Source organism: Drosophila ficusphila, unplaced genomic scaffold (assembly GCF_018152265.1).
Source record: "Drosophila ficusphila isolate 14025-0441.05 unplaced genomic scaffold, ASM1815226v1 contig_470, whole genome shotgun sequence".
NCBI classification, from domain to species: Eukaryota; Metazoa; Arthropoda; class Insecta; order Diptera; family Drosophilidae; genus Drosophila; species Drosophila ficusphila.
Window position 1 is genome coordinate 3,097,844 of NW_025064389.1, and position 16,908 is coordinate 3,114,751.

Sequence of the window (16,908 nt, forward strand, 5' to 3'; positions counted from 1 at the left end):
ATTTTCGCCCGCTACCAGCCCTCACTATTATCGGAAATTTAAGGCTCGATATCTCGTAAACGGTGCGAGATATCGAAAAATTTTATTTAATAAAAAGTGTTTATTTTGGGCCAATTACCCAAAATATGTCCTCAAATCTTGGCGCCCCGGAAACTAAAATCTCCCCTAGCGCGGAAATGCATGTAAGAGTTTTCCGCTGATTTTCGAGGAAATTTCCATTTTCCAAGGTAAAAAACCTTCTGCCCCTCCTAAGGGGGTGATTATCTTACGAAAAAACCCTTGATTTGGTTCCCAATTTTTTTTTTTTGGGCTGAAATATAGCTGGAGTCAAATTTCCGAAGTATTACCTTAAAATCGGTTGCGTGTGGTAGGCGGTAGGTTGCCACACACACAATATCAACTTATTTTTATGTATAAGATATGTAAATACATATATTCTCCTGTGGAGGAAATGCCCATTTTTATTAACAAAAAATTAAAAGCAATGAAATCCATTGATAATAAAAACATACATAACTGTGAATCGGGGCTTCTTTTAGAATTTAGTTGAAAAATTGCTTCATGGTGTTAGCAGTTCTACATTATACATATGTTAAGTTTTGAACGCTACCTTGACGCATATTGATGTGTATCGAATTTTCCTTTGCCGGTGCTTATTATGGGAAATATTTATTGGTCACTCTGATTTCAACCCGATTTTTTTATGAAAATAATTTGTTTTAAATCGCTTTCAATTTAAGACAACACTGTTAAATATGGCAGATTGGGCTAAAAAAGCGGATGATCAGGAAGTTTCTAAGCTGGTAGTAAGCACTTACATTGAAAAATAAAAATACGATAAGAAAATGACTTGTTTATTTCAGGTCGACCAACTAAACCTAAAATCGGATCTTGTTTATACTCAAAAAAACAAAAACAATGAATTAAAAGTAAACAAACTTGTCGACGATTGTGAACCTGATGTCGCTGAGTAAGTGTTTACAGAAACAACATAAATGTTTTGGCTAATATTAAAAAAAAAACAATGTATAAAAGCTTTCCAACATCTAAGTTACAATGATTTTGCTCTTAATATTCAAAAATTTCAGAAATAGTCGTCAGATCAGAAATCGTCTAAAAGTGCGGCCCACGCTAGAATTAGAGTAAAAAATGTAAAACACGCAAACGATGTGTTTTTTGATAAAACTTCGAAATAAGTAAAATTAAAAATGTAGCCTCAATTCTTATACCTTTGTATAGCAAAGGGTAATATAATTTCAGTCCGAAGTTTGCAACGCAGTAAAAGAGACACCTCAGACCCCATATAGTATATATGTATGTACATAGTACATACATACGTCTTTCCGCTCCTCACTAGGTGTTAGTATCTTGGGCCTACCAGCTTTACTGAGATCTGCAGCTAAATCTCATGTGTCCAGCAATTTTTTTTATCACGCTATGTATTGTGGAAGGTGTTTTGTCAAAACTTTTATGACTATTCTTAACTGTTTCCTAATATAAAACAAAACAAAAAAAAATCATCGAATTACGTTGCAATCAGAAATAAAAGTCAATAAATGAAAAGTGTACGAATAATTTTTGGGCCGTATTTCAGGCACTTATTTTGAATTTCTTTCACTAGATGTTAGAGCATTGTAAAAAAATAATTTTTTTTTATTCTAATGGCTTCAGAAAATATCTGTTTTTAAAATTACGAAAGTTCTGTGAAAAATGCAGTTAAACTTTACAACAGTGAGCGTCCGAATAAATTGTGCGCTGACTGTATATGTACATACATATATGTGAATAATGGGAAAAAAATGATATGGTCTTTGTTTTGTATCCCACAAACATAATTTTTTTTAACTACCCTTAAATCGAGAAAAAAATTTCAAAAAAAATCGGGCAACTATGTATATTATATAGTTGTCTAGGAAAGATTGAAAAACCTATATAGAATTATCGGGAAAAAATGAAAACATCGTTGTTTTTCATCAGACAAGAATAAATTTTGGAATAGAGTGTTTTTTATCGTAAAAATGGAACGGCTATATCATATAGCTGTCATATGAACAATCGTCGAAAATATGGAAAATCATAATTTTTTTTTAAATAGGCAGCTGGCAAAAATTATACGCACTTCTATTCAAAACACACTGTACAAATAAATTAATGAATTGTAATCTAAATGACGAATTCCATTTTTCTTTTCCCTCTTTTTGAAAACTTTTCTATCACTTTCTCGATGTCAATACTGATTTCGGAAGGAGTATGTAGCAATGCTAGGCCAGTTAGCCTTCCCTCACCCATAGTTGTACGCAACCATGTTTTCAACCTGCGAAGAGTTGAAAAACTACGTTCTGCCGTAGCATTGCTAACCGGAAGTGTGGCCAAAATCTGGACGAGTACCCAGCGGGAAAAAGATGTGGAAAATATGCTATTTTTCAGTGGTTTCTTCATACAAGCGGAAGGGCAAAAACCTCCTTCACCCCTTACATTTTTGCCGTCTCTCCTTTCAAAATACACGGGGGTGACACACAAAAGGAAGGGGTAAAGGAGGTTTGCAGGCCAAAAACCTGTGGATGCTCTGGCTGCTGAAAGCAGGGCAAAATCCAGTGGACCTACGGCTGCTGAATGCAGGGCAAAATCTAGTGGACCTACGGCTGCTGAATGCAGGGCAAAATCTAGTGGACCTACGGCTGCTGAATGCAGGCCAAAATCCACTGGGTTTTGGCCTTCCCGCTTTACAGAATTTCCACATGTAAAAAACAATACTTTTTAATTTGGTATTTGCATTTATTAATCTATATACAGTCCAAGGACCTTTGTCATAAGTATTTTTGTATATTATATTTTTTGCCTCAGTGAACGATGAACGCAGATCATCTTGATATTGGCGATGACTGTAATTGTCGTTTCTGAGTGACTCTGAAAATAAAAACCATAATATATTAATATATAACATATAAATAAAAATCAAAAAATATTTAAAAAGTATTGGGAAAAATAGAGAAATTTAGAAAAACAAGTATACTTACCATATAGTACGTTGGAGAAATTATTATATGAATTTTTAAAAAATTTAATTACATAGTAACAAGCATGGCTATTGAAATTTATTAAAAATGTAGTGAGTACTTACAAATGCTTCTGGATTGACTTCGGCATCGGAGTCCAAGTGGCCGAGTTCTTCAAATGACGAAATCGAAATGTCCGCTTGCGCACGTTCAGATTTGCCATTAATATTGACATATGGGCCAGAATCTTTGATGTCGAATCTATTACAAATTTTATGAAAAGAAACATTTGTTTGTTCTTGTGAACATTTTAATCAACGATTGTACACAATTGACTTGCCCCACGGTTTTATTTTAGTCTAGTCTAAGCATATGTTTAAATTTCCCACGTCTGTATCTATTTTATATTATTTTTAGGCTTTTAGTACATTTAGTACATGTTTTACATAAAACGGTTTAACTTAAAAATTTTTTTTACCTTTTTTTATTTTCTAGTTTTTAGTTTTTATTTCGCATTTTTATTTATTTTTTTTTTTTTACCATTTTGTTCCCACGAGTAATAGTCATTTAAACGGTCGACGCCCCCAGAGGTCCAATAATTAGTACGTTTATCTTAAACATTGCAATGTATGTTTAACATAAAACCTTTTAAATTAAAAAGTTTTTTTTTAACAAATTTGATTAAGTTTTTATTAGTTTTTAATTCGCATTCTGTTTAATTCATTTAGTGCTTCATTATTGCATGGTTTCTTGCCCGTTAGTTTGTTGCAGTCCAACTTCTCTATACGTAGTCCCTGCAAAGATCTTACTCTACTAAGAGCCAAGTAAGCTTGACCTTCTTCAAACAGTTTCACACCTAAGTATACATACGACTGCGTGATCCACAGTGCTGCCCTGCATTTTATGTATTGTAGAAGCCCATGATAGTATTAAAGGCAACATTCTTCTCTCAGCCGTCCCGTAATTGTACTTAGCTGGAAACTGTATGGCTTTCGGGTGTATAAGATGTACTCCGTCTTTTTCGAAATCAATTCGGACGGAAGGTACATCTGTTGCATACATCTGAGTTCGACGAAATTGAGGCCAAACGATTTCGTTGATGTAGCCTATAGCGCCATTTACTAATCCCTCCGAAACGTCAAAATTGGACCGTAGCATGACTTTTGCCCCCACAAATATTTCCAGTTCTGCTGGTAAACCTCCAGTTTTGTTTCTATCAACTTCACTTTCTTTAGCTCGTTTTGCTTTATAAAACAATAAATATTATTTTAACATATTGTGAATCTAAACCATCCTTAAACCCCCTGGAATACACACAAAAAATTTCATCAAAATCGGTCCAGGCGCTGTTGAGTTATGCGCTTACCAACACATTCTGCGATTCATTTTTATATACAAGATATAGCTTACCCCGTTTGTTGTCAGACTGATCTGAATTAATCTGATGTGTTTGACAGTGACAATGATACCCATGTTGATGGGATTGATAAAACCTAAGTTATCCGCCATTTTGCAGAGGCCGCAATCTTGAGTTTTAATTTTAAATAGTACATTGTATTCTTCTTGTTGGGACCTTTCATTTGATACCCATATTGATGGGATTGATAGAACCTACGTTATCCGCCATTTTGCGGCCGCCATCTTGGATATAATGTTATTGACATTACTATATTGTATTGTCATCGGAACTGAAGGTGTTTACCAAATTTCAGATCAATCTGACAACAGGAAGGTACTTAAATTTAAATTTCTAATTTTGACCCTAGTGTGACCTAAATAAAACAGTTTAAAAAGTGATCCCCTTGCCATTTCGAATTATCGGGACTCGACTGTATTGGTCGCAATCATTTAGGGCTTCCGCTGCCGATTGTGGAATTGATGTTTTCTTATCAGTCCAGAGTTCTGACCACACTTTGTACTCCCCTTGCAAATTCGCACCGCTTTCTCCCAGAAAACATGTGTAACGTTCACCAAGCGATTCTATGAGCTTTAAAACTTAATAAAACGGTTTTCACAATTCTGACCGGTAACAGAAAATTCAAATCGAAAACTTCTAAATTTTCTTTTGGCAGTCTCTCTTGAAGATCATTCACAATGTGATTCAATAATGGCATGAATATTGCCCTACGATAATATTCTTCAACATTAGCCATCGGATAGTTCGCACGATGAATTTGTTTTATCGTAAGCCGAGGAGTACTGATGTTAAATCCTAATCTTTCGAGATTTTCGTGAACAATTTTGAAAATTGAGTGTCTGCAGATTCTTGATAATTCTTGAGAATATTCAAAGTATTTTTCGTCGCTTCAGAGGCTTGGTTCAAATCAATTGTTGGTGCTTGTAAGAGTAAGCTAAGAGGTCGCGTTATCGAAAGTATGTCACTTAAACAAATCATTGAGACAACAAACTCAGAATCATTAATCGATTTAATCAAAGAAAGGGCCTCTGAAGATGCTTTTGAACTTCGCCATTCTGAAATTTCCTCGAGAGCTTCGACGATTTCTGTGATAACATTTTCAAACTGCATTATACCATCGTGTTTTTCTGCCCAGCGAGTTTCACACAACCCACTCAAATATTTACTACCAAAAAATTTCTTGAAAACTTGGCTTCGTTTCGCCGATGAATTCGCAAAAGAAATAATTTTTTTCATCAGTGTAATACAATTTTTTGTCTGCGGGACTTGCGTTGTTTTGGAGAGTGAATTATTAAGTGTGTGGTTGAAACATGGACAATATTTATTTCTGATATTTGAATTCTGATATTATGACAGAGCAACCATCCGTGCATATACCAACACAATCTTGTAAAGAGAGACCGAATTTTCGGAGAAGATCAATTACACAGTGCGCTAATGCTACCCCAGTTAAGCGTTTTTCACCATTTTCAATATCTTCTTCACGAATTGAATCATAAGCATCAACAAATGTTAGAAAATCTTCTCGAATTTTACCTTCATCGATTTAGCGCAAACAAAGACTGAGTTGCTCAATGTGACTCAAATCTGTGGTCTCATCAAACAGAATAGCAAAAAATTGAGCCTTTTGTATCCTGTTTATCAAAATTTCTTGAATTTCTTCTTTGCAGTAATCAGTTATCTCATTTTGAATAGTCTTGCTAATGTATGTAGCTTTTGATGACGTCCTTTCTAAATGTTTTTCCAATAAATCATCACCAGAAGCGACTCGATACTTTAAGAGAGCCGAAAGTTTCCTTCATTTGTAATGGAATTAGAAAATTAAGTTCACCATCATCTCTGTTCCCTCTTAATGCAAAATTTTGAGGCCCACAACGATTTATCGTTTCAATAATGGGAAGCAATCTTTGTGCCATGCGATGCGAAGAAATTAGATTTACTACTTCAGATCTTGGATTTTCATAAGATTTTATGAAATCTCTTGCAGTAAGAAGCGCATTCTCATGGTATTTGTTGCTAGCATGATTTGCTAGATCCCCTGTTTTTCCAGACAATTTTGAAAAAAAAGTCAATGGCACCTTCACCAGTTTATTCAAAGGACAATTTGATTTCGGCTCACCAGTATCACTCGCAAAAAGAGAACAGTATTTGCAAAAGCATCCCTTTGCTATGTCTGAAAAGACAAGCCACTCGTTTTCAATCAGGTTATCTTTTTAAAAATATAGTTTTTCGATCTTTCCTTTTTTGTTATGACTCGAAAAAGGAAAAGTATAATCATCTGGTGGTATCCAATGAGCTTTAAGCAGAGCTCGCAAATAACTGCCGACCGTTTTTCATCTTGTGCTTTCGGTGCGAGCAAGAGACCCTTGCTGTCATCATTTGTGTTTTCTGTTGAGCGCTTTTCGTTGAGCTCTTTGCATTTAAAATTTTTTTTTTTTACATTTGTTTTTTATTTTTTTTCTGAATGACCAATATGTCGAGAACATTGTGTACAAATTTTGAGTCAATTAAAGTCAAACTAACGGAGTTACAGTGTTTTGAACAACCGTATTTGGAAGTATTTTCACTTACAAAAATACTTTGAATCGATTTTGCCGAAGACGGAGTGCTCCCAAAATTAGACAAAAAATAAATTTAAAAAAAAAATCTTCCTTATTACCTCGGGAAATTCATTATCTTTACAACGCATATCACATTTTATTTTAAGATGATCCGTTAACGCCCTATGATGTTCACCGCCGCAGGCTTATTTCTTAATATTTTTTAATAATTTTTTTTCTAATACACTTCAAAAGTTTAACAATAAAATGTAATTAAACTCAAAAAAACAAGCTTACTCATTTCGCCGCAAAAAAAAATCAAACATGGCCCTTTTTTTGGCCTTTAAAATCTTACCCTCCCTAAAGCTTCGTTTTGAAATTTGAAAAAATATTAATGAAAACTATGGATCTCAACCAAAGCGTAATTTTTTTTATAAAAAACAACTTTTTCACATTTTATTTATTTATTTAAATTAAATCAATATATTATTTTAATATATAAAATATATTATTTTAATATATTAAATATATTATTTTAATATATTAAATATATTATTTTAATATTTGATATTAATAAAAAGTACACGCTAAAAAAGTTGGATGTATCGAGATACATCGATATTTTTTTCTGAAAAACATCGAAACATCGATGTAGGTGAACATTGATGTTTTTCCAGCTCTAATTCCCAAAATTTTGTCATTTTGAACAATCCTGCTACGAAAGCCGTGAGTAGAGCTGCAAAAACATCGATGGTAGCCACATCGAGGGTTTTGATAGTTTGCGGACTAAACCTCGATACTATCGCGATATTATCGCTCATATATAAACATTAGGGGTATCCATGTAAAGCCAACATACTTAAAATAATTTTTTTTAGGGAATACCCCTATTATATTGGTTTTACATAAATACCACTGTTTTAATTAAAAACGCATTTAGTTTAAATTCAAATGAGATCTTTTTAATTCATATTTGGAAGGAGAAATTAAATCACATTTCTTTGGTTAAAAACCAATTTTTGTTGACAAATAACAGTTTGTGGACGGTTTTTGGCTTCAGGGACGCCCGTCGGTCACAGATTGTTAGGTCCGCTTTGGAAAACATCCTTTCCGATTCTGTCGAGGTTGCCGGAATGCAGAGCCCCTGCTTAGCGCTTATAGCCAGTTGGGGCATCTCTAATTCATGTTGCTGCAATTATAAAAATTTTAAAGAGTAGTACTTATAGCTTTTATTAACTTACCTTCCAGTACTCCAATGGGTCCTGATTTTCATAAATGTTCATTTTCTCGAAATACTGCCTTATCTGAATTATTGACTCAACTTTGCTAGACCTCTGTTTAAGCTCTATGTTTTGTTTTACAAAATTGAGGAGCGAAGATTTCGGTTTTGGTGGTTCCGGTGGTTGGGTGGTTAAAATGGGTTCCTTGTTGGTATGGTGTAGAGAAGAAAGTGTTTTTTCTAGCAGAGATACGGCTTGCTCCGCATTAAAGGGGGACCTGAAACCCTCTTTTTTAAATTGAGGGTCTAAAATTGTGGCCAACCGAGTGGAGGACCTCGCCTTCTTTGGTTCTTAACTTCTCTCTTTTTTCGTGTAAACTCTGCACAAGACCATTCGATATGGGAATTATGCAAGATACCAGTGGCGTAGCGTGCCTTGTCGGGGCCCCGTATAAAAAAATTTTGTGGAGGCCCTTATATGGAGGTAAAGATTTTTCACAAAAGAAAACAAGAAAGGAAGCTAGCTTCGGCAAACCGAAGCTTTTATACCCTTGCAGTCATCAAATATGTCGAAAAAAAATACATAACGGCTAAACAACATCGAAGCTAAGACGATTTTTCTATTCATTTTCTATATTTTCGACTATTGTTCAAATGACGGCTATATGATATACTCGTCCGATTTCGATGAAATTTAATTCGGTATTCAAGAGTCGTTAGAAAACTCTATATTCCAAAAATCATGCTAGTCTGATGAAAAACAACGATGTTACAATTTGATTTCCGTTATTTCTATATAGATTTTTCGATCTTTCCTATGGCAGCTATAAGATATAGTTGTCCGATTTTTATGAAACTTTTTTCTCAATATAAGAGTTTTTAAAAACTTGATATTCAAAAAATCATACTTGTGGGATAAAAAACAACGATGTTATCAATTTATTTCCATTAATTTTGATCAAATTTAATCCGAAATTCAATAACAGTTCGAAAACGCCATCTTAAAGAAATCAAGTCGATCTGATCAAAAACAACGGCGTGAGAATTTTTTATTTCATTCTCTCGTATGGGAGCTATCCGATATAGTTGGCCGATCCGACTTATATACTGCGTGCAATAACTACACATCTTTTGGGAAAGTTTCAGACAGCTTTAAAACTGAGAGACTAGTTCGTGCGGAAACGGACAGACGTATTTTGATTCTACTCGTGATGCTGATCAAGAATATATATACTTTATGGGGTCTGAGGTGTCTCCTTCACTGCCTTGCAAACTTCTGACTGAAATTATAATACCCTTTTGCTCTGCAAGGGTATAAAAAATATTGTGAGAAGAAATATTTATTTATCACATTATTTACCCATTTTACAAATAAAAATCAAATTTTAAGTATTCACTCTTACACACTTGATACGGCAAATACGGCGGTAGCTACGCCCCTGCAAGATACGGTTTCTTTTGTACTCGAAGATAATTGAGAGGTAACTTAATCGAATGGAGCCAGCACGTCTTTTAAATCTTCCAAGACCGCAACATCGTCTGCAGCCAGGGGCTCCGGCGCCTTGGACAAACTTAGAAATACAGGGGAAATATGCTCCTTGGTCAATAGTATGCGCTCTACCATTTTAAACGCGCTGTTCCAGCGGGTACATACCTCTTGTATCAAGCTGTACGGCTTGTAGACTCGCGCTTTTTTTAACCTCTCGTAGGCGATAGTGCTGCATTTAAAAAATGTGACAATACGCTTGCACTTAGTCAAAACCGTTTGAATGGATTTTAGAGAAAGCGAGTCCTGTACAACAAGATTTATGCAATGCGCGTAGCATGGCAGATGTCTCTTTTCCAGCAGCTCACAAGCCTTTATCATGCTGCTAGCATTATCGGTTACAATTGTGCAGACTTTTGGCAACAGATTCCAACTAATGAGTTCTGCGCGCACTGATGATGCAATGTTATCAGCAGAATGGTTTGTTGCACAAAGGAGTGGCTGCGTTGACAATACTGCCGATCTCAGCTGGAGTGCACAGTAATGGTCAAATAACCTGTATACCTGTACTTTGACAAGGATGGTCTGCAGTTTTACTGCCATCTCCGCGTATATGTTTTGCATGTGTACGTTTTGCAAAGTCGTGCGTGACGGCAAAGTATAGCGCGGATCCAACACTTTCACGAAGTTTCTAAAGCCTTCGTCATCCACAATAGAGAACGGTTGTATATCCTTGGCAATCATCTGCATCAACGCCGTGTCAAGGTTTGCTTTTCGCACTGACTTGCTGTCGTTGGGGAGAGTGGGGATAGGTGAACCACTTTTTTTTGTTGAACATTATTATGTCTGAACAATTCGACGTTAGGGTCTGCTGTATATAGGAATCTAAAAGAGCATTCATTCCTTTGCATTTAAGGTATTTTGTAAAAATAATATGTCACGTTTTTTGAACTTTATGAGCATTTTAAATTTTTGTCTCGAATGAATCACCCGTGGGGATACTTGAACCACACCACAAACATAGTTGAACCACCTTTCAGGCTAATGGAATCTTTTGAATTGCGTGAGATATACGTGAAAATAACATAATTTGCGTCTATTTAAGTTAACAAAAAATTTTCTAGAGTGCAATGCCACAGGCGGAGCACAATAAATTTTTCCCAAGAAAACGTCAGGTCGAAAATAGCTGCGATTAGTGATAGAAATGACAGAAATTTTTTGACGCGATCACGCGTACGTGTGATGTTAAGATACCGACTGGATAAACAACACATATGAAGATGGTGCACAAAATCCTGATAGAAGGTGAAATATTACTAGTGGTTCATCTATCATTGTTGTTGAAAAATTTTTTGACAGTCGCTTGTGCTGTCTTATGTTGATGTTGGGTCGGGTGGAATCTCCTGAGGTGATCAGTTCTAATAGTCACATGCCGATCATCATCTCGATCCACTATTTCCATGATTTTATCCGTATCAACGGACACTGGCCGTCCGGAAGGCTTGGGAGTTTCGGTATTGAAATTACCACTTCGGAATCGCCTAAACCACTGTTCGGCGGTTTGAATCGAAAGTTCGTCATCTCCTAAGACAGCAATAACCTGTCTGCGAGATTCCGAATTTCTTCGTTTGTGAACTCTATTTCAATCGATTGTAATTTTTTGACGTGGAAGCTCATGTAAACAAACTATATGCCATTTTAAAGGTGATACCAAAACCTTTCAAACGATATACAGCATTGCCAGATACGATTATATTTAACTTCACAAGCGAAACGCGAAATTTGAAAGTAAAAACCAGTATGTCATTACCAAACAACCTCTATTTATTGAATCGAACGCTTTCTTGAAGTCGATGAACAGGAGGTACAGTGGTGCTCTCCATTCCACAGCTTGTTCGGTTATGATGCGTAAGGTTTTGGCTTAATCTACGCAGCTCCTGTGTGGTCTTAAGCCTGCCTGTTCATCTCTTAGTGTGGGCTCAAATTTATCAGTTATGCGTTCGTTCATAATTGTGGCTAGGACTTTGTAACTGGTGTTCAGTAGTGTGATCCCTCTCCAATTGTTGCAATCGCTAAGGTCTCCTTTCTCAGGTAATTTCACTATGACTCCGCATTTCCAGGAGTCGGGAATGTGTTCGCTCTCCCATGCACTCGAGAATTGCGGATGCAATATTTCTACCATCAGTTGAGTGTCAACTGGGAGGATTTGGACTGGAATGCCGTCCGTCCCGGCAGCTTTTTTGTTCTTTAGCTTCTTTATTGCATTTCCGATTTCTCTCACTGAGGGTGGGGCGGATGATATTCTCCGGTTCCCATTTGCTGGCGCAACGCTTCTGTAGTCATCGCTCCTGCTGGGCATGTCGGAGTTACTGATTTCCATGAAGTGTTTGCGCCATCTGTGGATTTGGTCGTCGTCGCTAGTGGGAAGTATTCTGGCATCTTTGACTGGCTGGGTCTTCCTTCTATAGCCTCCTGAGATTTGTTTAATTGTCTGGTATAGTGATCGCATGTTGTTTTCGTTTGATGCGCGTTCTGCATTATCTGCCAGTCTATCCAGTAGGACAGCTTTGCATAGTACGCGGTGTTCGTCGCGTCTATTGCTATCACGGTCAACTAGTAATTTCAGTGAGTTCCTTTTGTTGATCGTGTCCCACGTTGCGCTAGGGATCCAGTTGTTTCTTCTTTGTTGAGGAGTGCCAATGATGCCTTCTGCGGTGGTCTTTAGTGTATCGCACGTCTGTTCCCATGTCTGGCCTTGCTGCGGTAGTAGGTGGGTGCGTAATGTTGATGCAAGTCTGGCGCTGATGTCCGTTTCGCCAAGTAGGTGTATGTTGAGGGGGGACGGGCGGTGGTTCCTTGAGTCGTCAGCATTTCGCGGGTGATTGAGAGCTCCCCAATGATCAGCTCGTGGTCGCTGTCTATCGATGCTCCCCTCTTGTTCCTTACATCCAGTAGAGATTTCCTCCATTTTCTGCTTATACAAATGTGGTCTTTGGTTTCGTGTATTTCCACTCGGAGATGTCCACGTGTATTTGTGGATATCTCTGTGTGGGAACATACTTCCCCCAATGATTAACTGAAACATTTGGCATACTTCTATTAGTCTATCTCCATTGTTATTACGCGTGCCTATACCGTGGCCCCCAGTGGCTGACCTCATTCTGGTAGAGTTGGGTCCTATTTTTGCATTGAAGTCGCCCATGAGAACAGTGATGTTGCCTCGAGGTATGTCAGTGAGAGTGGTAGTAAGGGCGGTATAGAAGTCGTATTTGATGTCGTCGTTTGCGTCTTCGGTTGGGGCGTAACACTACACGATTGCTATTGGTCTGGACCTACATCTAAACGTCGCCCTAATGAGTCTTTCTAAAATGGGGGTCCACGAGTGTAGTGTCAAATTGCGCTAATCTAGACGGGTCTCTTAGAGCTCTAACGGAAATGTACGCATGTGTAACCTGAGCGTGTTTTCGCGATTAGATTTCGGCTACTTACGATGTATTTTTAGTTACATGGCGGACCGATATAAAAAGTCTGTTGTCATTGAAGGTGGGACACCTGGCCTCGGTCTAGGTAACCTATTACAATTTATAAAAAGATTTCAAAATTCCTTATGCTTTTCTGGATAAAGGAGGGCAATAAAACCCCACTGTACATTAATATTTACATAGATATGTATGTGACAACAGAGTTCCTTAGGACTACTTAATTATTATAAAATAAGGGCTACTATAAATTGAATATATTTTGTTTTTTCATTTTTCAGTCCAGCTGAAACAAGTCTCCTTACTAAAATATTGGGAAAGGGGCTGGTAAACACAAAGTTATCGCTTGATATTCAACAAAAGAACCCTAATTCGCCCTTACATTCAGTAAAAACGTTTGAGGCACTTCACCTGTAAGTAAAAATAAACATTTTTTCGCACAAGCCTTTAAAAAGTAACAATACATTTTTTTAAATCGTGTTATATACACGTTATAGGAAGGGAGAGCTTTTAAAAGGAATTTACGCTATGGGGTTTAACACCCCATCAAAAATTCAAGAAACTGCCCTGCCAACTCTGCTTGCGGATCCACCTCAAAATATGATTGCACAAAGTCAGTCTGGAACGGGTAAAACAGCTGCGTTTGTGCTTGCCATGCTAAGTCGAGTAAACGTTAACCTAAATCACCCACAGGTACATATATATAATTTTTGTGTATTTATTGTAATTTGTTGTTTATTGTTAGGCCGTAACATTTTTTAAACTATTTATTGAATGTTATTTTTCTTCAAGTTGTTTTTTTTTGTTAATCCTTGCGATACTTTATAATTTTTTTTTGCACGTTTTGAATCCAATTTTGTAGTATTTATTTCAGTATTATGGGCCGATTTAAACATTAAATAACTTAAAAGAAAAACAAAAAAAAAACATATTTTTGAGTTAAAAACCAACTACGCCAGTATGTCTGTGCCTCTATCTATTTCTATGTAATCTAGTCTCTCAGTTTTAAAACTATTTTGCTATAACTTTACCAAAAGTTGTGTTTATAAGTCGGAACGGATAGTTACCATAGGAGAGATCGAAAAAAAGAAACATTGAGTTTTTAAACTACCCTTTAATAGAGACAAAAATTTCATAAAAATCGGACAACTAACTTACCTGCGAGTAAGGCATTTATGTCCACATTGTGGGCGTGGAGTTGGGACCGAAATTCTTCAGGATCTGTCCCAGTTGCTCTTCTCATCCTCTCAAGATTATCGCACCTATTACTAGGTTGCGATTGAGCCGATCAATTGATCGATTAACGTACAAGTATAATGCCATGATATTCACTTAACACGAACAGAAGAAAAAAGAAAACGTAAGTTGATAACGGCCTCTCGCTGGCGCGACGCGCGACGCGAGAGGCAAACAAAATACAGCTTTAGACTTGTAGGTCAATGACCGTTTTTGCGATTAGCAGTGGCCACCGTTTACCAGTGGTAAAAAAGACTGCGCAAGAATGGCACACAATGGAATGCTGGGGAACGACTCAAGATTTTGGCTGCTCAAGCGGATCAAATGGAACAAGAGCTGTCGGATGCTGGCTCAATTAATGCTGCTGACCCTGCTAGGCATGATAAATCCTCCAAATCTAAGCCCCCAGCAATATGTGTACCGAACGTAAGCGACCCGCTTTTCTTGGAGCAGACCCTTAGCCGAAGTATTGGTTGCACCAACTTCAATATTCGTACTTCTAAATTTGGTGCATCCAGAATATATACAGCTAACCCTGACGCTTTCCGTATAGTGGTTATAGAATTATCAACGTTCTGTCAGTTTTGGCATCACCAACTTGAAGAAGAGAAGCCGTATAGAATAGTGGTGAAAGGAATACATGCCAATGTTCCTAAATCATAGATCGAAGAAACATTTTCTGACAACGGCTTTGAAGTTCTTAATATCTATTGTCCCAAGAAATCTGACTGGAGGAATATTCAGATTTACGAGGAAGACACTGAGGCCACAATCAACTACAAAACAAGGCAAAACGTATTTTATGTTAACCTCAAGCAAAGTCCGAACGTAGCAGAGGCACTACTTATAACCCAAATTGGCAGACACAGAGTAAATATAGAACGTGCTACTCGTAAAAAAGAATTATTGCAATGTCAAAGATGTCAAATATTTGGGTACTCGAGAAATTACTGCGTCTTGGACCCTGTCTGTGGTAAATGTAGTGGTCCTCATAATACAGGCTCTGTGCTCTGTACTAGCGAAACATTTGAATGCGTAAACTGCGGAGGTGACCACGCCTCGAGTGATAGAAACTGCCCTGTTAGAGTAGAAAAATATAAGAAATTAAAGGCTAAGCCTAGGCTCCCCAAGACTGATGATCTAAAACCCACCTCCCGTGGATTTATTCCATCTGAGGCATAAAGAACCCAAGTTTCTTACGCCGATATCGTTCGACCCAACAATTTCCAAGCAAAGACCTCTGTTACACTGCAGAGTGACGCTACTTCACCCTCAGATCCCAAGCTCAGCCACAAATTCATGGCTGTAGACAACTCCATTCGTGCCATTAATACAAAAATGGACCAACTCTTAAAGCTTATGCAGGAAACTATAGAGGCCAACAAGGCTTTCAGAGAAATTGTCCAGGTTCTTATCGCACAATTGACGAAATGACTCAACCAATCATGAGCATCGGTCTGTGGAACGCTCGCGGTTTAGCACGAAATTCTGAAGAACTACGGCTGTACCTCAGCGCACATAATTTAGATATTATGCTGGTCACAGAAACACATTCGCGAGTTGGACAGAGCATATGCCTGCCTGGGTAGCAAATCTATCATGCCCACCATCCAAGTGGTAATAGCCGAGGTGGCTCAGCAATAATTATAAGATCTACCATAAGTCACAACCCCCTACCGCCCATATGTGTTAATAACAGACAGATCTCGAGCGCCCACCTACAATCATCAGAGGTGACCGTCACACTTGCGGCAATATACCTTCCTCCAGCAGAAAGATGGTCAAAACCTGACTCTGAATCCATGCTTGCCGCATTAGGCAACAAATTTATTGCTGGTGGAGATTACAATGCGAAGCACGCTTGGTGGGGTAACTCGCCGACCTGGTCTAGAGGAAAAATGCTGCAGGAAGTCATTGCGAATGAAGAATACCAAGTTCTAGCTACGGGCGAACCCACGTTCTACTCATACAACCCCATGATTACACCATCGGCATTGGACTTCTTTATAACCAATGGGTTTGCAATGGGCACGTTAAATGTAAAACCCTACATGAACCACTCCCCTATTTTGGCAGCTTTACATACTACGATGTTGAGAAAACCCCAACGCTTGCGACTCTTTGCCCGCGGTGCAAACAAAAACATTTTTAAAGACCACCTTGAACAGTTGAGTTAGGTTAATTTACAAATTCAGGATGCTTCTGATATTGACAATGCCATCCTTATTTTGTTGAGCAAAATAAGTCAGGCTGCTGAGCTGGCATCACCCAGATTTCAGCATGACACAGCAGCCACCAGAGTACTCCAGCTTCCGACCAGAATTGCCTCACTCCTCAATCTAAAACGTAAGGTTAGAAGAGAGTTTGCTAGGACAGGTGACCCTCGGATTCTACAGATACAAAGACGAAGGCCCTCGCCCGAAGAAAGCAGGAAAGTTTTGACAGCTTTCTTGAAAACTTTGGCACTGACGCATGTACTAATTACTCACTGTGGTGAATCACAAAGCGCTACAAGACACAGCTCACCCCAAAATC

General features: G+C 37.6%; 1 protein-coding gene across 3 annotated transcripts in view; it reads left to right on the forward strand.

Annotated features, from left to right (window-relative positions):
- Nucleotides 1-649: 649 nt before the first annotated feature.
- The window catches only part of LOC108086354 (DEAD-box helicase Dbp80), a 46,504-nt gene continuing 30,245 nt past the window's right edge, over nucleotides 650-16,908 (forward strand). Inside the window, exons 1-4 of one of the 3 annotated variants that reach the window (XR_006245621.1) lie at nucleotides 650-806; nucleotides 864-970; nucleotides 13,419-13,550; nucleotides 13,635-13,830. Coding sequence is in view for 2 of the 3 variants with exons in the window: in XM_043208478.1 (XP_043064413.1) it covers nucleotides 756-806; nucleotides 864-970; nucleotides 13,419-13,550; nucleotides 13,635-13,830 (486 nt within the window). In the remaining variant the exon portion in view is untranslated. The remainder of the gene's footprint in view (nucleotides 807-863; nucleotides 971-13,418; nucleotides 13,551-13,634; nucleotides 13,831-16,908) is intronic. The other 2 variants (XM_043208478.1, XM_043208479.1) reach the window with 2 other exon arrangements.